Below are 23,818 nucleotides of genomic sequence, written 5' to 3'. Positions count from 1 at the left end.
CTATCCACTGAACCACACAGGCTGCGGCCCAGGCTGCTGTTACTCCCCGTTCGTGCTTGTTTCGGTCCTAAGGGTCAGTCTTCTTTCTCCCCTTTTTCTTTTCGATGTTATCTTCGTGACCTCAACACGTTTTCTACATGTGCCGGCACAGCCTGCCGTGTTCACACCAGAAGGCTGACGGGGCCGCCTCTCCCGCGGCCGCACCAGCCGGGGCGCTTGTGTGTGGCACGCGCTCCCAGACTGGCCTGGGCGCGGGGCCCGTGGCGGGAGCCCGTGGCGGGAGCTGCGTTTCACTTGAGCTGGAGCCGTCTCCCCGCCTGGGTCTCGCGGGCACCCGGCGGCCATTTGCTCTCAACCACGGTGTATAGGAAGCAGCCTGGGGAGACAGGCGGGAGCCGTGGTCTCACCTCGCAGCCACTGCCCGGGCCCCGCCCCCGAAAAGGCAGGAAGAGACCCACCTGACCGGCCCCAGCTCTGCTTCCTGCCGCAGGTCAGCGGCTGGTTTGTTATCACCCCATCGGGTCTGACTCAGGTTCGCAGGGCTCAGGTGCTGCTGTGCCGGGAGACGGGGTGGGGAGGGAAGGTTGGAGTTGGGCAGGATCAGGGCGAGGTCTCAGCATCTAGGAGAGCGGAGTGTGCCCTGCCTCAGCAGAGCTGGGGAACCTCGGCTGCACCCGTGTTTGACACAGAGGACTGAGAGAAACCCGTGCACAACTTAAACATTGATTCCCAACGTCACCTGGCCCGGCCGGCGGCCCAGGGGCTGAGCGTCCACTAGGAACCAGGAGGTCTCGGTTCGATTTCCGGTCAGGGCACAGGCCCGGATTGCGGGCTCCATCCCCAGTGTGGGGCGTGCAGGAGGCAGCCGATACCTGATTCTTTCATCATTGATGTTTCTCCCTCTCCCTTCCTCTCAAATTAATAACAATTTTTTAAAATCTTGCACCTCAATACACTGGGCAGGAGGGACACACGTACACTGTCACGGGTGTATCGCGAGAAAAGGGGGCACTTCCAAGAGTATGTGGGGCAGGAGAAGATCCTGGTATGTTCCAAGATAAAAGCACGAGGGGAAATACTCGTTACATAGCTTCTTCCACAACAAGACCCCCCCATCCCCCAGGAAACCCAGTGGCCAGCCCCGGGGGACATGTCAGATGAGGTTGGTCGACCCCTGAACTTAGTGAGCGCTCTTTATAGACAAGAGACGCTCGGTGGCGTACGCAAAAGACAGAAGAGGCGATTCATGCGTGGCCAGGAGATGCTTGGCTTCTGTTCAGAGGCCCATTTTCAGTCGGCAACGCCATCTGCCATCGACAGGCCGTGGGGCCAGGCCCACGCCCACCCAGAGCCCGGGCGTCGGAAGGCGCCGCTCTGGACCCAGCAGCTCTAAGAATCTCTTCCAGGAAAAAGGGTACAAAGAATGACATGCTGATACGATGGTGTGCAGCACTTGTCATCCTCAAAACAGGCTGGGTCTCCCATCAGAAACACCGCTTAACCACACTACAGAGGAAACTGCAGGCGAAATAAGAAGTGACACAAGAAGTGTGTGTTAAAGTTAAAGAGCTGGTGACATGACTCTGATCGGTATCTACACAATCGCACTTCGTTTACACAGCACCGATGCCATTGATAGCAGCACCTTCGTGCAGACGCCATTGGCTTAGAACGCACTGGGGAGAGGGGAGAGGAAGAGGGGAGAGGAAGCAACGGTGCTGGGTTGGAGCCAGAAGCCTGGCCTCTGAGGGCAGCCAGCCTGGCTCCTCCGCCACCAGCCAGACCAGCATGACTGTCGGGGGCCATGCTGCGCCCCCCTCCCCCCCACCAGGCCTGTGTTCCTGTGTGACTGGTTGTGGGGCCGAGTGACGGGGCCGGGGCTGGGGAGGATGCTGGCGCCCAGAAAAGTCACCCACAGCCTGGAGGGGGAGGCTGGGGGCTCAGCAGGACTGGGAGCAGCTGTTCAAGGCGGTTCGGTTCTTTTGGCCCCAGGGGCTCTGGGTCGCTCCTAGGCCACGAGCCCTGCGGGCTCCGACTCCCAGCTCCTGTGGCCCCTGACGCCCAACGTCACCTTCCTCTACCTTGAGGTGCCCGTCCCCCCGAAAACCACCATTCCTCGCCGCGAGGCCGAGCCACCGAGCCTCCCCAATCCAGACGTGGGGAACCCGACTGGCCCCAGCGTGTGAGACAGGCGACTGCGAGGGCGGCGCCGACCTAAGGAACAGGTTTCCGGGACGAGAAAGAGTCTGCTCCGCACAGAGAGCTTGAGAACACGTTTATTGAGCCGTTCAGCCCCTGCTGCCCGCCAGGAGCCCCGGGGCCTGGGCCCGACTCAGGCCCACGAAGACACCGATCCCCAGGACCAGGGCCGCAGCCGCCAGCAGCAGGGCCACCCCGAGGGGAAGCCTCGGGTCCGAGTTCCCTGCGGAGCCTGCAGAGGGGAGGCGAGGCTGTCAGGGTGGGCGGCCTCCCTCCCGGCCTGGTAACCTCCCGCCGCGGCCGCCGGAGGCGGGGGGGGGGGGCCTTCTCTCTCTGTTGCTCCCACAGAACGAATGACGTCTCCTGCCCTTACTACGCGGAGCTTCCCTGCTGAGCAGCCAAGGCCTGGGGGCCGCCCACAGGCCCGTACCTGTGGCCCCCGGCGCGGGCTCCTGCCTGTACGAGTCCACAAAGCCCACGGGCCCCGGAGAGCTGACCACGTCCTGCGGCTCGGCAGTGTCCCCGAGGCCCCTCGCAGCCCGGCGCTGGCCTGCGGGGGAGGAGCGGCATCTCGGCTGGTGTCCGGCCCCTAGAGGCCCAGAAGCCAGGACAGACGGATGCAAGAATACAGACACCCCCGCCCCCATCACCCCACCCCAGACGCACGTGCAGTCCTGGAGCCGCAGGGAGCGGAGCAGGGCTCCAGCTCCGACGGGGAGCAGGCGGAGGCGCTGCAGAAGAAGTAGACCTGGCGGAGGAGGAAAAGGCCGAGGCAGGCGCTGGCTCAGGCCCTGGAAGAAGCACCGAGGCGGGGACCCCGGACCCAGGCGGGCGGGGGGGCATCTGGGCCCACAGGCCAGTGTGCAACCCATGCGTCTCCTCTCCTTCCCCATGGCCCAGGTCCTTAGGGCAGGGACCACTGCCCAGCCCTCGGCCTGTCCCCCGGACTCCTCTGGCCGCAGGCCATCTTGCTCCCTGAGCGAGTGACTGACAGAGGAGGTGTCTAGAAGGTGGGGTTTGACCTGGCCTGGCCCCAGTGCCCACGGGCAGGGGGAGGACAGGCTGGCGTACAGCTGTTTAAGACGTAGAGGGGCCCGGCCAGCGTGGCCCAGGGCCTGAGCATCGACCTAGGAACCAGGAGGTCTCGGCTCGATTCCCGGTCAGGGCACAGGCCCAGATTGCAGGCTCCATCCCCAGTGCGGGGCCTGCAGGAGGCAGCTGGCCAATGATTCTCTCTCCTCACTGATGTTTCTATCTCTCTCCCCTTCTCCCTTCCTCTCTGACATTAATAGAAATGTTTTTAAAAATAAATAAACTATATAGAGAGTCTGTGTGTATTAACATGGAAGATAGATATTGCTCAGTGGGACAAAAGCTATACAACGGGTGTGGCCTCTGTGCCATGTATATGTCGTGCCGGAACCCTAAGGACACCCGTGTTCGCCGCGTCTGCCTTCGGGAGACGCTGCTGGGCAGACAGACTCCCGGCAGAGCAGGCCGGACACGCTGTAGGGTCAGGTGAGGCTGCTCTCAGCCCGTGACGGGGCTCAGCCTCAGGGTGGCGTGCCCCCCCTCCACGCCCCCCCCTTATTCCACCTCGGCTGCCCTGAGACCAGCACTGGGGCCTCCAGGGCACCTGGTGAAGCGAGCCCTCTGGGAACCTGCGTCTGCCTCAGCTGGCCGGGTGCCGAGGGATGTGGTGACAGCAGCACGGGGAGCGGGCACGGGGCACGGGGCACAGGGAGCCCAGAACAGGGCACGGGCTTCTCACCGGTCCCCTGAGGGCCCTGCTGGAGCCGGAGTCCAGGAACGCGAAGGTGGCCACGGTGAAGCGCTGGTAATGCTCCGGGAAAGGCAGCCCGGCCCTGTCCAAGGCCACCAGGCGGGTCCTGTAGCTGTCGCCCTCGAAAGGGCACCTGGGAGGAGAGAAGGCGAGGCGGCTGCCCACTGAGGCGGGGAGGCGGCGGGGGAGCCTGGGGGGGCCCTGGGGAGGCTGGGGGAGGCCTGGGCAGCCAGCAGCCGCCACCCCTCACCCGTCGGACAGGAGGGGCCACTGCGGCTGCTGGAAGGGGCTGGCGCCGGGGGTGGCCCAGCAGCGGTGCAGCACCAGGACCAGGCGGGGGTCCGTCCTCTGCAGGAGCCGGACCTCCACGGGGACGGGCTCCAGGAGCAGCCGCACCAGCGGGTAGTCCCTCTCCTCGTAGTAGGAGCCGAAAGTCTCGTCTGCGGGCAGAGGGCGCGTGAGCCTCGGGCTGCGAGTCCCAGGAGCGGGCGGAGGAGAAAGCGGGGCCCGGGGACACCGTACCCTTGGCGATCCGCAGCTCGAGCCGCAGGGGGCCAGGCTGGGCCACAGAGGCGGGCGACACGGGCGGGAAGACAGCCGCCTGGAGGGGCAGGAAGTCGCTGCCATTGAAGATGCAGCGAACCTGAAGCCTGGAGTTCGGGCGAGAGGAGGGGGCTCAGGTCAGCGTCGTGGACGCGACAACAGGCCCAGGCAGGCAGGTGGGCACCTGGGTTCGCTGGGGTGACGTGCACCCCGGCCCTCGCCTCGGCCCTGCTCGCCTTCCTGGGACAGCTCAGCCTGCCATGCCCAGCTGCCCTCCCTGTGCAGGGCCCAGCGGATGGAGGCCGGGCACGGGGCACGGGGCCGACAGGGGCTCCCCTTGTTCTGGCATTTGAAGCTCCTTCCTTGCCTGCCAGTCAAGCCTGGTGGGCAGACCTGGGCTTGCATGTTCTTAGCATGCACTTAGCATGCACTGGCCACAGGACCCCCAGCAAACGGCTTATCCTGAGCCTCCGTTTCCTCGTTTGTAAAATGGCAATAGCCCCCTCCCCTCAAGGGCTGGGGTCGGATCAGTGAGGTGACAGGACGTGCCCAGTGTGGTCCTTGTCCCTGTCGTTGTAGCTGGTCCGTCGCTGGGTCTAGGGTCCCTCACCAGCTGAGTGCCCTGCACCGTCTTGGCGGGGCCACACCCAGCGCCCGGAGGTGTCTGCAAGAGTAGATGAACCCCCCTGGCTCCTGACACCCCCCAGTTCCTGACCCCACCTGACTGCCGACCCCCCCCCCAACCCCCAGCTCCTGAGTGCTCTATCTACCGCTACTTCCGCTTGAGACAGGGCCCTGGTACGAGCCTGAGCCTGTGCTTGGCTGGGGAGCCCTGGAGGAGACACCCTGCACGCGAGGGGGGCGGCTGGTGCAAAGTGGGAGCTAACAGGTTCCAGTGATCCCGCCCTGACCTTAGGCCTTTGGTCCTGGAGCCTCCCAAGGCCCCTGCTGGGCTGCGGCTGCTCCAGGGGGCCCCTCCCTGAGACCCTGGCGCCAGGCTGGACAGATCCTGGCCAGCTCCCTCCCTCCTGTACCCACGGGCCTAACGCCTGACCACTTGTCCCCCTCCCACCCTTTCGTCCTTAGGTGTCCCGAGGCCAGCACCTGGCCCCAGACCCACGGCAGCGGGTGGGGAGAAGATGCCCGGGTGTCCGTGTGGTGCCAGGCGCCGAGCGCCTCCAGCCACGGGTAACGCGCTCACTCTGGCAGGTACAGGGGCCTTGGTGCCTGGTGCAGAGGCAGCGTGACCAGCAGATCCCCCGGGGCACCCCCACGGGCATCCTGGGCATGGGGAGGTCATGCCCGAGTCAGCAGGTCCTGCTGCCCCTTTCACAGGGGGTTCTCCCTCAGCTCCTCTGCCCACCACCCCGACCGCCTGGCCCAGGTCCCGCCTCCTCGGGGACTAACTCAGACAGGAGCGGCCACAGCCACAGCTCGGCTTCTTCCTGGGGCCGCAGGGGACCCGTCAGCTTCGCTGCGGGTGCCGGTCCCTGCGCTTGGTCCTCGGAGGGGTAAAGGCGGGGTTCGGAGGGCCTGGCCTGCAGGCACGGCCACGCTTCCCTGTCAGTTGGGCAGGCCCTGGCCACGCTCACAGCCACCAAGTGGGGGCCTCGGGGGGCTAGGCCGAGGTCGCACCACCCGGCGGCAGGGTTTGATCCTGAACCCGATGGCCCCAAATCCCGTCCTCAGCTCACCCACGCTCCCTTCCCCCGAGCCCACGCCCAGCTTCTGCGAGGAAGGCCGCCTCACCGGAAGCTGCCATCCCGGGTGATGGCTCCCCGTGGTCCCGCCTGGACATCCACGTCCGACACCAGCTGGTTCTCATAGATGAGCTGGTTGCCAGCCACCTGTGGAGGAGACAGCAGGTGAGCCCCCCCCCCCCCAGGCAGCCTGCCCGGGCCCACCTCCGCCACAGCCCCCCGCGCCTGCCTGGACGGTGGTGCCGCAGTGGGTGAACGGGAAGCGGAAGACGACGAAGGCCCCCGTGTCCTGGGTGGGGGTGCAGCGGGTGGGGGCGTAGGCCAGGTGGACGTTGGCCAGCGTGACCCTGTGCGCCAAGGCCGTCTCTCGGGACACCACCAGGACGAAGTGGCCATCCCTGAAGCACTGGACCGTCGCTGGGACAAAGGCGGGTCAGAGACCGGTCAGGGCCTCGGGGTTTAGGCGCGTCCAGCACGGACGCGGGGCTGCTGGCCAAGGAGCCAGGACCCGGTTCTCTCCTCTCCGCCATGCAGGGGCCGTGCCAGCCGAGCCAGCCTTCCCAGACCCGGGTCTCACGCAGGGAACGAGCCACCGGTCGCACTATCATCTGAGAGGAAGGCCACCACCTAACTCATCCCCCGGGAGGTTCTAGATCTGAAGCGAGAACAGCCCGGCCTGTGTGGCTCAGGGGCCGAGCGTCGACCTAGGAACCAGGAGGTCTCAGTTCGATTCCCGGTCAGGGCACAGGCCCGGGTTGTGGGCTCAGTCCCCAGTGTGGGGCGTGCAGGAGGCAGCTGACCCATGATTCTCTCTCATCGTGGATGTTTCTTCTCTCTCCCTCTCGCTCCCTTCCTCTCTCTAAAATCAATTAAAGAATAAAAGATCATTTAAAAAGAGGAAGGGGAACGTGCACGGGGAGATCTGTTAGTGGGTGGTTCGCGGGGCACCTCCCGTCGAAGTGTCTGCTCTGCAGTCCACGCTGCACCGGGCTCTCCTCGGAACAGGGTAGAGAAGGCCCTCCCATGGCTTCAGGATTCAGAGGATGGGACCCTGCTGGGCATGGAGCGTGGTACCTGTGTTGCCATAGTAACAGGGAACATCCCTGGTGTTGTCATAGCAGCAGCCAGCCTGCTGACAGGCTTCCTTTGAGCTTCTTTGCGCCATGCAGGGGATGTGCCCCGAGTCCCCCCGACACTGCTCCGGGGTCGGGCGGGTGCCTAGGGCCGGCGGCAGAGTGGTGAGGACATGAGAAGGAGCCAGGGCAGAAATTGCAGGGAAATGGAGGGAGCGGCTTCTTGAGCCCAGGAAAGGGCGATCGCTCCCCCCTCCCCACCCCGCCTGATAGGTCCCAGGGCTAAGCACACAGGGGAATCCTACATACCGATATCCTCCGGCCTGTCAGCTCCCCAGGTCACCTCCGTGGCCCCCTGAGCGCCGGCCCGGGTGGGGTGGGTGGGGCCCGACCCAAGGGCTGGGGAGGCAGGGGTTGGGGGGCTGACGCTGGGCTCAGTGGTGGGACTGAGCGCGTGGGTGTGCGGGGTGGAGAGTGAGAAGCTGGTGGATGGGACCAGGGGGCCGTCGGGCGTCGTCCAGCTGTGGGCGGGTTTGGGACAGACCAGCGTGAGGTTTTGTGCCACATCCACACGACCGTCAGGCAGCAGAGCTTCGATGAACACGCTCAGGTGGGCGCGCCCGGCCTGCAGGGGAGAAGGCAAATGGGAGAGCAGCTGGGGGCCGCTCCAGCCAGGCTGCCGTCCAGGGAGCGCCCAGCTGGGCGGCAGGCGGGGGCTGGGTTTGTGGGCGGCAACCCAGGACTTAGTCCCCCTCGTCCACCCGCTCCCTGAGTGATGTGGGTGCATCCCTGGCCCATGAGGGGCCTCCCAGCCTGATGCCTGTGAGGCCAAGCCGGCCCCCAGCCCTGGACGCCCCCCAGAGAGGGGGTGGGCCCACCTTCTCCAGCACGTGGCAGCCTTTGTAATCAGCAGAGAAGACTGCAGGCCCCTGAGGCTTGGCCGTGACCCAGTGGTAGCAGCTGGAGCAGTTGTTCACCTCAAATTGGTTCCCAAATTCATCTGCAGCGGGAGAGGGGAGAGAGGCTGGAGGGGAGGGAGAGAGGCTGGAGGGGAGGGGAGAGGGGCTGGAGGGGAGGGGAGAGGGGCTGGAGGGGAGGGAGAGAGGCTGGAGGGGAGGGGAGAGAGGCTGGAGGGGAGGGGAGAGAGGCTGGAGGGGAGGGGAGAGGGACTGGAGGGGAGGGGAGAGGGCTGGAGGGGAGGGGAGAGGGCTGGAGGGGAGGGAGAGAGACTGGAGGGGAGGGAGAGGGACTGGAGGGGAGGGGAGAGGGCTGGAGGGGAGGGGAGAGGGACTGGAGGGGAGGGGAGAGGGCTGGAGGGGAGGGGAGAGGGACTGGAGGGGAGGGGAGAGGGACTGGAGGGGAGGGAGAGGGACTGGAGGGGAGGGGAGAGGGCTGGAGGGGAGGGGAGAGGGACTGGAGGGGAGGGAGAGGGGCTGGAGGGGAGGGAGAGGGACTGGAGGGGAGGGGAGAGGGCTGGAGGGGAGGGGAGAGGGACTGGAGGGGAGGGGAGAGGGCTGGAGGGGAGGGGAGAGGGACTGGAGGGGAGGGAGAGAGGCTGGAGGGGAGGGAGAGGGACTGGAGGGGAGGGAGAGGGGCTGGAGGGGAGGGAGAGGGACTGGAGGGGAGGGAGAGGGGCTGGAGGGGAGGGAGAGGGACTGGAGGGGAGGGAGAGGGACTGGAGGGGAGGGAGAGAGGCTGGAGGGGAGGGAGAGAGGCTGGAGGGGAGGGAGAGAGGCTGGAGGGGAGGGGAGAGGGGCTGGAGGGGAGGGGAGAGGGGCTGGAGGGGAGGGAGAGAGGCTGGAGGGGAGGGGAGAGAGGCTGGAGGGGAGGGGAGAGGGGCTGGAGGGGAGGGGAGAGGGGCTGGAGGGGAGGGAGAGAGGCTGGAGGGGAGGGGAGAGAGGCTGGAGGGGAGGGAGAGGGACTGGAGGGGAGGGAGAGGGACTGGAGGGGAGGGAGAGAGACTGGAGGGGAGGGAGAGGGACTGGAGGGGAGGGAGAGGGACTGGAGGGGAGGGGAGAGGGACTGGAGGGGAGGGAGAGAGGCTGGAGGGGAGGGGAGAGGGGCTGGAGGGGAGGGAGAGAGGCTGGAGGGGAGGGAGAGAGGCTGGAGGGGAGGGGAGAGAGGCTGGAGGGGAGGGAGAGAGGCTGGAGGGGAGGGGAGAGGGGCTGGAGGGGAGGGAGAGAGGCTGGAGCGGAGGGAGAGGGGCTGGAGGCTGAAGCCACAGCCTGTGGGTCTGCTGAGAAGACTCCTCCCGGTTCAGGAGCAGAGACCGGGTTCCAGCCTCAGCTTTGCTAGCTGCTTGCTGTGTGGCCTTGGGCAAGCCCCTTGGCCTCTCTGTCCGAGTTTCCGCCTCTGTGAGGGGGCGGGGGGCTTGCCCTGGTCTTAGGCTCTTTCTAGCTCGGTTCCCCTTGACAGCGCTCAGCCGCAGGTGCGACGAAGAAGTAGGTCCCGGGCACTGGCTGCGTGTTTTACGTCCGTTCTTTCCAACCGAGGCCTCCCCGTCCTGGGCGAGGCAGCTGAGGCCGGAGTGAGTGGGGAGCCTCCCCAGCGCCCCCCCCCGTGAGGACCGGCACCTGGGGCTGCGCTGAGTGGGAAGCGCGGAGTGTTCGCCGGGTTAACCGGGCTTTGCAGCCACTTCACCTGGGCACACCTGCTCCGCATCCACCTCCCAGGTCAGCCCAGCACAGCCACAGCACCCCCTGGGGTGGGCACGTCCCCTGCGTGCGTTCAGGCCTCAGGGCACAGCTTGCCCATCTTACGGGTAAAAAACGGGGGCTCGGAGGGGCCAGGTGGACGTTAAGGTCACGCAACTGAGGGGCTAGAAAGAGCCGAAGTCCAGGGGGAGCCCGGCCGCTCACAGAGCCGGAAGCTGGTTGGAAACCCACCTCCCTCTTCTCCCCGCGGCCGCACCCTGCCCCCGAGCGCGGTGGGCAGGCCCACTGGGCCTCAGGGCCTGGCCCTGCCGCTTGCACAGGGGCCAGGTGGCACCAACTGGCACAGCGACACTGCCTGGGGAACCAGGGAAACGGAGGGGGGACCAGCCTTCCTCCCCCTCCTCTTCCTGTCCCTGCAACAGGGAGAGGGCCCCAGCCTCCCTGCAGCCAGGGCACGGTCCCCGAGTCAGCGGGCACTCACCCATCACCTTGAACCTCACAGTGCGGCCTTCCGGGGGGAGCACCAGCAGCTGCATGCCCTCGACCCCGCAGGCATAGCTGTGCCTCAGGCCCGGGAAGCCGGGCGTGGGGGGTGGCCGCTGACCCAGCCCCAGCGTGACCAGCAGCAGCAGCAGGGCCAACCCGCCATCCCAGGCCATGGTCAAGGCTCCAGCCATCGCCATCGGAGTGGATCCCAGAGAGCTCCTCCCAGCTGCAGCCCGCGGAGGGCGGGGGGCCGGGCCTTATATAGGGACGGTGGCAAGTGGGCGCTCTAAAGGCAAAGGGGCCCCACCTGGGGGGCGCTGGGGCGGGCCTGGGGGCTCTGGGGAAACTCCTCCCTGAAGGCCGGGGGTGGTGCCCTCCCAGCCCGGGCCCTGGGGCTCCAAAAGCACCTGGTAAGCGAGAGAGCGAGAGAGCGAGAGATCGAGAGAGCGGCCCCTCGCCGCCCACCCACCGGGTTTCTGCCTGGCAGCTGGGGCTCATGCGGCTCAGGTGGGTGAGGCCGCTGGGGAGCGGGCAGCTGAGGGCGGGTGAGCTGCAGGTGGGCTGTGGGCGGATCCACGGCTGGGGCCCTGCGGGCTCGCCCACTGCCCTCAGGTCCCCTCCCTGCCCAGCCAGACTCTCAGGGCCTCGGGTTGAGCTGCAGGGCAGGGGTGGTGGGCGGCAGGCGGGTTAGTTTACACCCCATTCCTCAGGCCCCCCGGAACGAGCCCGAGCCGCAGCCCTGCCCTCAAAGCGTGCAGCCGGACGGACGGACGGGCCACAGGTGAGCAAGTAGCGCCTCACAGCGCTCTCCTGAGAGTCAAGGCAACTACGAACGCGTGGTGATTGCTCACAAAAGCCAACGGGGATGATGGGCAGCAAGTGGCACCGGCCTCCTATGGTCCTGGCACAGGAGAGGGGCGTCCGGTAAAAGCTGCGGCAACCGCTTCCGCTGCTAACGACGGGCGAGCTCGGCTCCTTAGCCCAACACCTGTGCCACCCTAGTGCCAGGCGCTCACGACGGGCAGCCTGGCTGCGGGCGTCTGGGAAGCCTGTGCCGACCTCACGGTGCGCTGTCCACCTGGCGCCGTCCTAAGAAACCAAGTTTATTCCGAACAGCCCGGCGCCCGGCCACCGCAGGCGGGCACAGCCCAGGGCTCGCTGGTGTTTGCTCTTGACGGTCATCCTCGGGGGGTGTCCCCACCCTGGCTTCCTGCCACACGGGGCCCCGGGCCTGGCAGAGTCCCGCCCAGCAGGTGCCAGTGCACAGGGTTGGAGTAACCTGAGGCGGGAGCCCGAAGCGGGGTGCGGGTGGGGGCGGGGTCCAGCCAGCCCGGTGCCCTGCAGGCTGTGAGGCCCACGGCTGCCTGAGCTTTGGGTTTCCTGTGTGTGAGCTGGGGCTGATAAGTGCAGTGATTTCAACCTTTGTCATCGCATGGCACACCCAAAATATATTTTTGGCTGATCTGACCAAAAAAAAAAGAAAAAAAAATGGTATCATTTTGATTAATTCACACTGGACGGCTATTGTTGTGTTGGCTGTTGTCTTTTTATTTTACAATCTAAGGGGACAGAGGCCAGAGCCCCTGACCGAATAGTCAGGGATTGGGGTTTGCATGTTTTTAAAATCCTGTGGTTGGCGTGTCATTGGTGCAGGAGGTGGGGGTCCATCCCATCAGAGTGTGTGGGGGAGGCAACCGGTCGATGTTTCTCTCTCACGTTGATGTTTCTCGCCCTCCCACCCCCGACTCCAATCTAAAATAATTTTTTTAAAATGTTATGCCTTGCCCGGCCGTAGTGGCTCAGTGGTTGAGCATCGACCTATGAACCGGGAGATTGAGTGGTTCGATTCCCGGTCAGGGCACATGCCCGGGTTCTGGGCTCGATCCCCAGTGTGGGGCCTGCAGGAGGCAGCCGATTCATGATTCTCTCTCATCATCGATGTTTTTCTCTCCCTCTCTCTCTCCCTTCCTCTCTGAAGTCAATAAAAATATATTTGAAAAAAAATAATTTCAGACTCACTGCAAAGAATACCCATATACCCTCTGCCCAGGTTCCTCCGGCAGGAGCTGGTGTTCTGGCTCTTGCTCTCTGCGCGCGCACGCACCCTTCCACGCCACCTGAGAGCTAGTCGTCGACACACCTGATTCCCCCTTCGCCCGTAAGGTCTGCAGTGCCGCTTCTCGAAAACAAGCAGCCACAGGGAACAGATAGAAATCAGGAGGTCAGCATTCTGCCGGATTGTGCAACCTGCCGACCTCACGCGCTCGGTTTGTGGGTGTTGGCACGAGGACTTTTTCAGCTGAGAAAGGTGTTTTTCTGTGTGTCTGTTTCCTAGGCCAGCGTCCCGTCCAAGGTCAGGATCCTGTTGCCTTGGCCGCCTCCGACCTGGGACAGTCCCCGTCACTCTCCCCTCGTCACCCCCTGCACATCCCGGGGCCTGCAGGCCAGGTGCCCAGGCCGCCTCGCTGGGGTTCTCTGCCGCTTCCTCCTGGTTAGACGCAGGTGGGGCTCTGGGCGGCCGTGGCTTAGCGTGGGCGGCCATGACAGACACGGACGGAGGCCGGTGGCTGGGCCAGACACCGATTTCCTCGGAGTTCTGGACATTGGAAGTCACGTCTCTGAGCGTCCAAATTTCCTCTTCTTACCAGGACACCCGTCGGACTGGGACTGGGTTCGGGGCCCCTCACGGCCTCATGTGAACTTCATCACCTCTTAACGCCTGTCATCACTTCTTAATACCTGTCATCACCTCTTAACGCCTGTCTCCAGCAGGGCCGCAGCGGGGACCGGGGTGGGGGTGGAGGTGGGGGTGGCTGTTCAGCCCTGAACAGGCAGGACACCCAGGTGGTGCGTTCGTCCCAGCTTCCCACGGGGCTGTCCTGCTGCCCGAAGCGAGTGATCACCTGGGTGAGCTGGGGCCGCCAGGTTTCTCCACTAGAGGTTCTGTTTCTCTGTGAACAGCAAGGATTCGACAGGAGGGAGGGAGGGAGGGAGGGACTGTTGCCATGGCTCCTCGCAGCCGCCATTCCTTCTGTGTGTGTCACTCTCTCCTGGGACCGAGAGCTCTCCCTGACCCAGACGGGGGCTGGTGGGGAGCAGAGGGTGGGCTTTGGTGGCAGGAAGAGTTGAGGGACCTGGATTCCACTCTGCTCAGGGCTCAGGAGGGCAGGGACCGCCCCCATCTGTAAAGGAGGGGTGAGCGGGATCCCCGTGGGGGTGGAATGGGTGACACGGAGAAAGGTGTTTCCCACCTGGTCCCGAGCCTTCCCCAGGGAGAGCGTGGCCCCCGAGGCCTGGAAAGGCAGAGAAAGACACGGGAGCTTCCTGTGGCCCCGGGCAGCAGGGCCTTCAAGAAAAGTGGTGCCAAGCCCTAACCGTTTGGCTCAGTGGCTAGAGCGTCAGCCTGCGGACTGAAGGGTTCCAGGTTCGATTCCGGTCAAGGGCATGTACCTTGGTTGCGGGCACATCCCCAGTGGGGGGTGTGCAGGAGGCAGCTCATCCATGTTTCTCTCCCATCGATGTTTCTAACTCTCTATCCCTCTCCCTTCCTCTCTGTAAAAATTCAATAAAATATATATTTTTTAAAAAGTGGTGCCAATCTGTCCCAGAGGGGGAAGCCCTGAGCCCCTGGTGATGACTCCCCATTTGTCCAAAGGCTCATGGGCACCAGCTGGTCAGCCTGGGAGGGGTCCCAGCTCCTCCACTCACCCCCCAGGGACCTTGGGAAAAACACTTACCTAGTTAGCGACGCCATGCCCTCACCGGTGCAGCGGGCTGATGCCTACACCTAGCCTGTGGGCGTGGTGAGGACGGCGTCTGCAGGGAGTGAGCGTCCGAACCCGACAGCGACTGGTTTCTTAATCTGTGAAATGGGGGTAAGAATAAGGCCAACCCGCCCAGCTGGCCGGCATGGCTCGGGGGTGGAGCGTCGACCTGTGAACCAGGAGGTCACGGTTCGATTCCCTGTCAGGGCACAGGCCCGGGTTGCAGGCTCGATCCCCAGTGAGGGGCCTGCAGGAGGCGGCCGGTCCATGATTCTCTCTCATCATTGATGTTTCTCTCTCTCCTCCCTTCCTCACTGAGATCAATAAAAATATATTTAAACAAAAAAAGACTGAGATCAACCTGAGTGGAAGCCATGAATGTAAGTGCTCATTAGGCGTTAATTCTCCCTCCTGTCTCTCCTGCTCATAAAAACCAGGGACAGCCCTAACCAGTTTGACTCAGTGGATAGAGCGTCGGCCTGTGGACTCAAGGGTCCCAGGTTCGATTCCGGTCAAGGGCATGTACCTTGGTTGCAGGCACATCCCTAGTGGGGAGTGTGCAGGAGGCAGCTGATCGATGTTTCTAACTCTCTATCCCTCTCTCTTCCTCTCTGTAAAAAATCAATAAAATATATATATTTTTAAAAACCAGGGACAGACTCACTGGCAGAGAGTTCTCCACCCCGTGGGTCTCACAGCATCGCCGCCCCTCCCCCAGGCTCGATACAAATGCAAAGTCCAGGCTGCACCAGGCCTGCTGGACCCTCAGACACGTTGGGGGTGCGCCTGGCAGTCGGGGACTTGCTGGTCTGTACCCTTGAGGCCTTTGCCAAAGGCCCTGCCACCTTCCTCTGGACTCAGCTCCGTGAGGGCCCGCCTGCCCTTCCTGGGTCCCGCCTGCAGCACCGAGGCCTCCACAGCCGCTCTGCTTGGATTTGCTCCTGCTCAGCCTCAGCCTGGTAGGTTGCTGGCTCCAGGTCGGGTCGGTTGCTGCAGGCTCCTGCCTCTGCCTCGGGCCAGCAAGCTCCCCTGCTCCAGGCTCCCCTGCTCCAAGCTCCCCTACTCCGGCTCCCCTGTTCCGGCTCCCCTGCTCCAAGCTCCCCTGCTCCTGCTCCCCTGCTCCGGCTCCCCTGTTCCGGCTCCCCTGCTCCAAGCTCCCCTGCTCCTGCTCCCCTGCTCCGGCTCCTCTGTTCCGGCTCCCCTGCTCCAAGCTCCCCTGTTCCTGCTCCCCTGCTCCAAGCTCCCCTGCTCCAAGCTCCCCTGCTCCGGCTCCCCTGCTCCAAGCTCCCCTGCTCCGGCTCCCCTGTTCCTGCTCCCCTGCTCCAAGCTCCCCTGTTCCTGCTCCCCTGCTCCAAGCTCCCCTGCTCCGGCTCCCCTGCTCCAAGCTCCCCTGCTCCGGCTCCCCTGTTCCTGCTCCCCTGCTCCAAGCTCCCCTGCTCCGGCTCCCCTGCTCCAAGCTCCCCTGCTCCGGCTCCCCTGTTCCGGCTCCCCTGCTCCAAGCTCCCCTGTTCCGGCTCTCCTGCTCCGGCTCCCCTGCTCAAGCTCCCCTGTTCCGGCTCCCCTGCTCTGGCTCCCCTGCTCAAGCTCCCCTGCTCCAGCACCCCTGCTCCAAGCTCCCCTGCTCCGGCTCCCCTGCTCCAAGCTCCCCTGCTCCAGCTCCCCTTCTCCGGCTCCTCCCAAGACTCTTCTGCTCAGAGCCTCTGCTCCGGCTCGGGGTCCTGAGCCCTGGGGAGAGGCCATCCTGCCCTCCTGGCGTCGGTCCACCCGTCCGTCCTCCACACGGAGAGAGTGGGCTCCCGCTGGCTGCTGTGCGTGCTGGGGCGGCTGGTTCCCATGGTGGGATCCCACAAAAATAAACACCACGCTGCTTCCTCAGAAAAGGCCCTGGGGCCTCGCCTCTGAGTGTGTGCTGCTGTGTCCATCGCTCTTCACCAGCTGCCCCGGGGAGGGCGCCAGGGGGCCCACAGCTGTCCCGGGGAGGGCACCAGGGGGCCCCACAGCGAGGGAAGGACAGGAAACGGGATGGGGGAGGGCCAGGAGTGAGGCTCTCAGCCACCAAAAGGGCTGTCACTGGGAGGCTGAGGGAGGGACAGAGGAGGGGCTGAGCGGGTCCTGGCGGCATGGAGGGAGGGCGTGCCTGCCCCAGCCAGGCCTTGAGCTGGCAGGTTCTTTTGGAAGGGGGGGGGGGGTTTCCCTTCTTAGTCCGAAGGGCAGTCTGCACACCAGCCCCTGCATCTGGGAGAGCGCCAAGGGAAATCACACTGAACGGCTGGGAAGGGACTTGCCGAGCTCACCTGGCCAGGGAGGGGCAGTGCCACACCCAGTGCTGGCAGCTCACCCGCTGCACTGGCGGGAGGGGAGGCCCCTGTGTCGGCAGGCGGGGAGGGGAGGGAGGCTGCAGGCACGGGTGTTTGGGAGACGAGCCCCTCCAAGGAGGAGGAGGACAGTTCCGGGCGAGGATTTGGACGATCAAGCCTTTGACTCATCAGCCCTCTGGGCGCCAGTAAGAAATGCCCGCACGTCAGGTCATCCGTTCTGCTCTTCACTGGGGCTGCGTTTCTCCACCGGGGGGTTAAGCTTGCAGAGTCGGGCCCACAGAGACGCACCCTTGGCCCTGATATGGGGGTGCTGAGTTCTCGACATGTTGTTGTTGTTGTTGGTGGTGGTTTTTTAGAGAGTGGAAGGGAGGGGGGAGGGGAGAGAGAGAGACATGGATGTGAGAGACACATCGATCGGTTGCCTCCCCGTCAAGACCCCACTGAGGCCAGAGCTCTAACCACTGAGCCCGCCGGCCAGGGCTTAGTCTGTGTCACTGAGTATCTCCAAGGTGCTGGGACATTGAAAGTGTCCTTGGCCCCAGAAGCTTCGTCAGCCACGGGAGTGAAGACTGAAGGGCAAGTCAATGCACCTGCCTCCCAGGGCATCTTGTTTCATCTTTTTAAATGGACCCTAAGCTCGGGCGTTCTGAATAGAAGCGACATTGTCCTCGCCCTGCGCCTATACCCACTGTTCCTCCAGAGGGGAAATAAAGGGACTTGTATAAGCACCTACTGTGTGCCAGGCGCTTAGTGAGGGCACTTCTTGGCACAGCCTCTGAGATAGACACTGTTGCTCTGTTCACAAATGCCACAAAGGGGCCCAACAAGGGGGGCGGCTCACCTCGAGGCCAGGGCTGCAGGGATGGGATGGGCAGCCAGGCCCTGCGCTTCCCACTGTCCTGCCTGCCTTCCTGGCCAGGAGCCCTGGGGACCCCTCATGAGCAGGCAGTGGAGCTGCCCGATGCCTCCGAGGAGCAGGGGGCTTCTCCGAGGAAGCCGGGTCTGGAGAGCGCACCCAGGGTGGTGGGCACATGGACAAGATGTCCCCTCCTCCTGCACTCTACGTGCCGGGCGCTCTATTGCTGGGTGCTCTACTTGCTGGTCACTCTCAAAAGCACCGCCTGGACCTGGGCGGGCAGCTCAGTAGGTTAGAGCTTCGTCCTGATTCGCCAAGGTTTCAGATCTGACCTCTGTCCGGTCGGGGCACAGACAAGCACCAACCGATGATGCATCAACAGGTGGAACAACAAATCAATGTTTGTCTCTGTCAAATCCATCAACCAATAAAAGTTCAATCAATCAATAAAAGTTGTTTAAAAAGCACCTACCAGGGAGAGAAACCAAGATGGCGGCATAGGTAAACACCAGAGTTTGCTGCCTCAAACAACCACTTCAAAAATACAACTAAAAGATGGAACGGACATCATCCAGAACCACAGGAAGGCTGGCTGAGTGGAAGTTCTACAACTAGAAGGAAAGAGAAAAGCATACCGAGACTCAGAGGAGGCGCAGTGCTGAAGTAAAATACTAAGGTGCGGAGTGCATGCGGAGCGGGCTGGCGTCTGAGGGTGCAGTTGTCGTTTTCAATCGGGAGGGAGTCTCAGGCTCTGAGCTCCAGTTCCGGCGAGTCTCTAGGGACCCAGACTCATACGGGAGAAGCGGGACTGTCTGGCATCGGTCGGAACTTGAGGGCAGCTTTCTCTCCGAGGGGCTGCAGCGATTGCCGAGACACTGAGAAGCAGAGCCTCTGAGGGCAGGACTGAGAGCAGCCATAACTGCTCGCCCCACCCTGTTGATCCCTGGGACCCGCCCAGCCCAAGCCCTGCAGGGAGGCTTTTGCTGGATAGCCTCAGGCAGAGGCTAGATTAGCACCTCCCTAGAGATCCAGAGTGGGACCATCCAGTTTGCAGCTCCGTGGAACCATAAAGGACACACTCAGGGGGCAGACTCAGTGAGCACCAAAGCCCCATTGAAGCAAGTCTTGCCCCAGAGGGGTGTCTCCAGCACAGAAGTTCTCCCACTGCAGACACAGCTGATTCTCACAGCCAATTGGCCTGGAGGTCAATTCCCCCCAGTGATTCCTACAACAATCAAGGCTTAACTACAACAAGACTGTGCACAAAGCCCACAAGGGGGTGCACCAAGAGTGTCCTCCTCAGGTAATTGGGGAGGCTGAACCACTGGGCCCTAGAGGTCACTCAGCACAGAAAACCACTTTATCAACACAGGGAAGCATAAAAAATGCGGAGACAAAGAAAAAGGACACAAATGACAGAAATGGAGGAAAGCAAACTACTGGATATAGAGTTCAAAACCACACTTTTAAGGTTTTTCAAGAACTTTCTAGAAACCACCGATAAATTTAATGAGATCTACAAGAAGTCTAATGAGACCCTCGAGGTGGTGATAAAGGACCAACTAGAAATTAAGCATACACTGACTGAAATAAAGAATATTATACAGACTCCCAACAGCAGACCAGAGGATCGCAAGAATCAAGTCAAAGATTTGAAATGAAGAAGCAAAAAACACCCAACTGGAAAAGCAAAATGAAAAAAGAATCCAAAAATACGAAGATAGTGTAAGGAGCCTCTGAGACAGCTTCAAGCGTACCAACATCCGAATTATAGGGATACCAGAAGAAGAGAGAGGGCAAGATATTGAAAACCTATCTGAAGAAATAATGACAGAAAACTTCCCCTACCTGGTGAAAGAAATAGACTTACAAGTCCAGGAAGTGCAGAGAACCCCAAACAAAAGGAATCCAAAGAGGACCACACCAAGACACATCATAATTAAAATGCCAAAAGCAAAAGACAAAGAGAGAATCTTAAAAGCAGCAAGAGAAAGAAACTCAGTTACCTACAAGGGAATACCCATACGACTGTCAGCTGATTTCTCAACAGAAACTTTGCAGGCCAGAAGGGAGTGGCAAGAAATATTCAAAGTGATGAATGCCAAGAACCTACAGCCAAGATTACTTTACCCAGCAAAGCTATCATTCAGAATTGAAGGTCAGATAAAGAGCTTCACAGATAAGAAAAAGCTAAAGGAGTTCATCACCACCAAACCAGTATTATATGAAATGCTGAAAGGTATCCTTTAAGAAGAGGAAGAAGAAGAAAAAAGTAAAGATACAAATTATGAACAACAAATACACATCTATCAACAAGTGAATCTGAAAATCAAGTGAATAATCTGATGAACAGATTATAATAGAATCAGGGACATAGAAAGGGGATGGACTGGCTATTCTTGGGGGGGAAAGGGGTGAGGGGGATGCGGGAAGAGACTGGACAAAAATTGTGCACCTATAGATGAGGACAGTGGATGGGGAGTGAGGGCAGAGGGTGGGAACTGGGTGGAGGGGAGCTATGGAGGGAAAAAAGAGGAACAAATGTAATAATCTGAACAATAAAGATTTAATTAATAAAAAAAATCAATAAAAAGCACCTGCCTCTGCACACATGGGCTCAGTCCTGGGCACACACCTGTCTCCCACATGCATGTGCACCGGCTTCTGTAACGTCTCCTTTGTCAAGGGGTGGGGGGGGGGGGACGCAGTCAAGTCCCTTCCCTATCAAGCAGATGAACGTTCCTGAACACCAGCCTGCCAGCTGTCCCCGCCTTCCCCAACCCCACCCCTAAACACACACACACACACACACACACACACACACACTCACTCGCCCGAGAGGATTTCCTCCCTCAGCCTCGCTCCTGCCTCCTCCTAACCAGCGCTCTTGTCTGGCAGCCACCAGAACCGCCTGCGTCCAGGGCTGGGACCCTGCGCCCCCTCCCTCGGTGCCCAGGTAAGGAGGCGGTGGTGGGGCTGGGCAGCGTGGTGCCCTCTCTGCACCCACGAGAGATGAGCTTCTCCAGGGGAGAGGCTGCTAACTGCCAGGATGGCAAAGGGATGACGGACTGGAGGGGACGTGCTGCTCAGAGGAGGGGCCCGCATTTTCTTCAGCATTAACTGGACCGCACAGCCGTCTTGGGGTCACAGGCCCGAGTTCACCCCCCAGAAGGTTGAGGAATCGGGGTGCAGACCCGGGCCCCTGACTCCAAAAGCTGGTGTTCTCTGCTCCAGCCCCTGCCAAGACGGCCCCCCGTGCTGGGCTCCCTCCGATGCCCATGCCTGAGGCTAGGGCTGACTCTGCAGCCAGAGGATGCACTTGGCTGCTTGGGAGGGGGGGGGCGGGGGGGCGGGGGGGCGGCAGGCCGGTGCTCTCTGAGCACCCCCCAGGGGCCCTGGGCGCAGCTGCTGGACGGCATGGGATGGCCAGGTGCAGAGGGGATGGCACTCGGCTGCCTGCCGGGAGACTGCACGAGTTGCTTCTCCAAACCTCAGTTCCTCTTCTGAAAAGTGGGATCTCACAGGCCACTGTGCGTGAGTGAGTGCGTGCGTGAGCTTCCTCAGGCAGCACGGCCCCTCGGCGCCCACCGCTTGCCTGCATCCCAGCGCCAAGGGGCTCATCTGCCCGGGAATCTAGACTGATATCCCAGGACCTCACCCTGCGAAGGCACGTGGTCCCTGAGGAAGGGGGCGGACACTCTCATCCTGTCCAACAGCGCTTCCCTAGGGAGAGGGGTACCCTCCCCCCACTTCCTTCTCTTCTCCCTCCATCATCTCTGACCCGGGGCAGAGGGAGAGGGAAGGACGCGGCTGAGCGCTGAACTGTACTTCTCTGCTTGTCTCTATGGTTTCGGTGGCTTTGGGGCAAGTTATTTAAACACTCGCGCTTCAGTCTTCTCATCTGCAAAATGGAATGGAGAGAAGTTCTGGCAGCTTTCTTGCAGTGCAGTAAGCAGGAGCGCATCCGTGTAAGAAACCTACCACAGTCCTGGCGTGCTGTGGGGGCCGGAGCAACCTGAGCCCTCCCCCCCCCCGCCCCGCCCCCGACTCCGGGCGTGGTCCAGGCAGCCCCAGTCCCTCAGCCTCCTGGGCCCTCACATCAGATGGAGTCAGGTTGTCCGTGAGGCTGTGGGCGTGCACATCTCGGGGGCCTGCACACCTGCGAGGCTGGCTTCTCCAGCGATTCCCGGAATAGCTGCTCAGGCAGCATCTGTTGCCCGAGTGCACGGCCCAGTGAACAAATGAATGAACAGGCGGGGCTTCCTGGGGCTCCCACCCGGCCGGGGAGGGGTCTCTGCGGGAGGCCCAGCAGGTAGTTCCTCCTGCACTGCGCTCCCCGCTCTTATCTTAGTTCCTCTTCAACCATCAGAGGGGGGGCCGCCTCCATTATTTACTGTCAACACACCCAACCAGCCGCCACTGTGGGAGCAAAGGGCCCCAAGGAGACTGCAGAGACACAAGGTCAGAGGCTGCTGTGGGTGGGGGAGGGACGACATCCCTTAAAGGCACAGGCTCCGTCCGTCCGTTTGTCCATCCCCAGGCCCGCTGAGCCCTCCTGCCTTGAGGGGAGGCCTCAGCCGCGCTCGTTCTCCCGGGTCGGGGGCGGGGGGAAGGGGTCCTTCCTGGCCCGACCTTGTTCCCATGTCTCCACGTGAGCGTAGGCATCTGCCTCATAACGACAACCACGCTGACATCCATGTGGGGTTGCTGTGGGCCGGCCCTGCTCCACATGCTTCTGTATTAGCTCATTCATTCCCAACCACGCTCTGAGCGCGGTCACGTTATGACGGACAGGCATGTTGCCCAGAGGGAGGCTGCACGGTCAGCAGTAGGGGAGCTGAGACGTCTCTCATCACTTCCGATCCCAGGGGCCTCGCCAAGCACATCCGTGAGTCAGGCCCCGTCTCCTGGCCAGGGTCCCCTGTTGCCCTGCGCCGCCCACCTCCGTGCCTGCTTCTCTGCAGGGCAGCGCCCAGCATGTTGGCCAACGTCACCGCGAAGCCGCTCTGCCCGCTCCTGGAGCACATGAGCCGCCTCCAGAGCCACAGCAACTCCAGCATCCGCTACATGGACCACGCGTCGGCGCTGCTGCACGGGCTGGCGTCGCTGCTGGGCCTGGCGGAGAACGGCCTGGTGCTCTTCCTGGTGGGCTGCCGCATGCGCCAGACCGTGGTCACCACCTGGGTGCTGCACCTGGCGCTGTCCGACCTGCTGGCCGCCGCCAGCCTGCCCTTCTTCACCTACTTCCTGGCCGTGGGCCACTCGTGGGAGCTGGGCACCACCTTCTGCAAGCTGCACTCCTCCGTCTTCTTCCTCAACATGTTCGCCAGCGGCTTCCTGCTCAGCGCCATCAGCCTGGACCGCTGCCTGCAGGCGCTGCGGCCCGTGTGGGCGCAGAACCACCGCACGGTGGCGGCGGCCCACAAGGTGTGCCTGGCGCTCTGGGCCCTGGCGGCGCTCAACACGGTGCCCTACTACGTGTTCCGGGACACCATCCCGCGGCGGGACGGGCGCATCATGTGCTACTACAACCTGCTGCTCCTCCACCCCGGGCCCGACCACGACGCCACGTGCAACGCGCGCCAGGTGGCCCTGGCCGTCAGCAAGTTCCTGCTGGCCTTCCTGGCGCCGCTGGCCATCATCGCCGCCAGCCACCTGGCCGTGAGCGCGCAGCTGCGCCACCGCGGCCGCCGGCGCTCGGGCCGCTTCGTGCGCCTGGTGGCGGCCGTGGTGGCGGCCTTCGCGCTCTGCTGGGGGCCCTACCACGTCTTCAGCCTCCTGGAGGCGCGCTCGCACGGCGACCCGGCGCTGCGGCCGCTGGTGTGGCGCGGGCTGCCCTTCGTCACCAGCCTGGCCTTCTTCAACAGCGTGGTCAACCCGCTGCTCTACGTGCTCACCTGCCCCGACATGCTGCGCAAGCTGCGGCGCTCCCTGCGCAGCGTCCTGGAGAGCGTGCTGGTGGAGGACGGCGAGCTGGGCGCGGGCAGCCGCCGACGCTCCTCCTCCGCCGCCCCCGCCCCGCGCGCCCTCGGCGCCCCCCGGCCTGCGCGCCTGCTGGGCTGGCTGCGCGGAGTCCGCGCGGCGCCGCCCGCGAAGGGCCGGGGACCCCAGGAGAGGGGCCCCCTGAACCGGGAGTTGAGCAACACCTCGGATTAGAGGCGCGGCCGGCATCGCCGTCCCCCTGCAAGGCACCAGCGCAGGCATCCGGGAGGCACGGGCGTTAAAATTCAGATCCCCGGCCGCGGCCCCGGAGATCGTGTCCCAGGGGCAGGCCCGGGAGTCTGGATTTTAAAGTGCCCGCGTGGCTCAGTGAAGCCTTTTCAGCAACAGCCACGCACACCTACCTCCCTGCGCGCTGCCTAGGGACCCCCGTGCAGTCTGCCAGCAGCCGGGCGGGCGCTGAGATCTGCGTTGCTAACAAGCCCAGGAGGCGATGTCCCAG

The 23,818-nt window shown here is 63.0% G+C and overlaps 2 protein-coding genes across 2 annotated transcripts; one reads left to right on the top strand and one right to left on the bottom strand.

Moving 5' to 3' along the window:
• Positions 1-2,318: 2,318 nt before the first annotated feature.
• ZP1 (zona pellucida glycoprotein 1) lies at positions 2,319-10,629 on the bottom strand (the record flags this gene model as incomplete). Its single annotated transcript, XM_081099279.1, has 11 exons — positions 2,319-2,749; positions 2,866-2,947; positions 3,971-4,115; positions 4,233-4,422; positions 4,505-4,632; positions 6,275-6,372; positions 6,455-6,642; positions 7,300-7,443; positions 7,608-7,923; positions 8,177-8,298; positions 10,434-10,629. 11 exons carry the CDS (start codon positions 10,627-10,629, stop codon positions 2,454-2,456), a joined length of 1,905 nt encoding a protein of 634 aa, XP_080955405.1. The 3' UTR covers positions 2,319-2,453.
• An 11,724-nt stretch (positions 10,630-22,353) lies between these two features.
• Positions 22,354-23,532, top strand: PTGDR2 (prostaglandin D2 receptor 2; the record flags this gene model as incomplete). The annotated part of the gene is made up of 1 exon (XM_081098921.1): positions 22,354-23,532. The coding sequence occupies one exon, from the start codon at positions 22,354-22,356 to the stop codon at positions 23,530-23,532; it is 1,179 nt and encodes a 392-aa protein (XP_080955047.1).
• Between the last annotated feature and the right edge of the window lie 286 nt (positions 23,533-23,818).

Source organism: Myotis nattereri (assembly GCF_964212035.1).
Source record: "Myotis nattereri genome assembly, chromosome: 9".
In the NCBI taxonomy this organism is placed as follows: domain Eukaryota; kingdom Metazoa; phylum Chordata; class Mammalia; order Chiroptera; family Vespertilionidae; genus Myotis; species Myotis nattereri.
The sequence above is the reverse complement of the archived record's forward strand: the minus strand, read 5'-3'. Positions and strand labels throughout refer to the sequence as shown.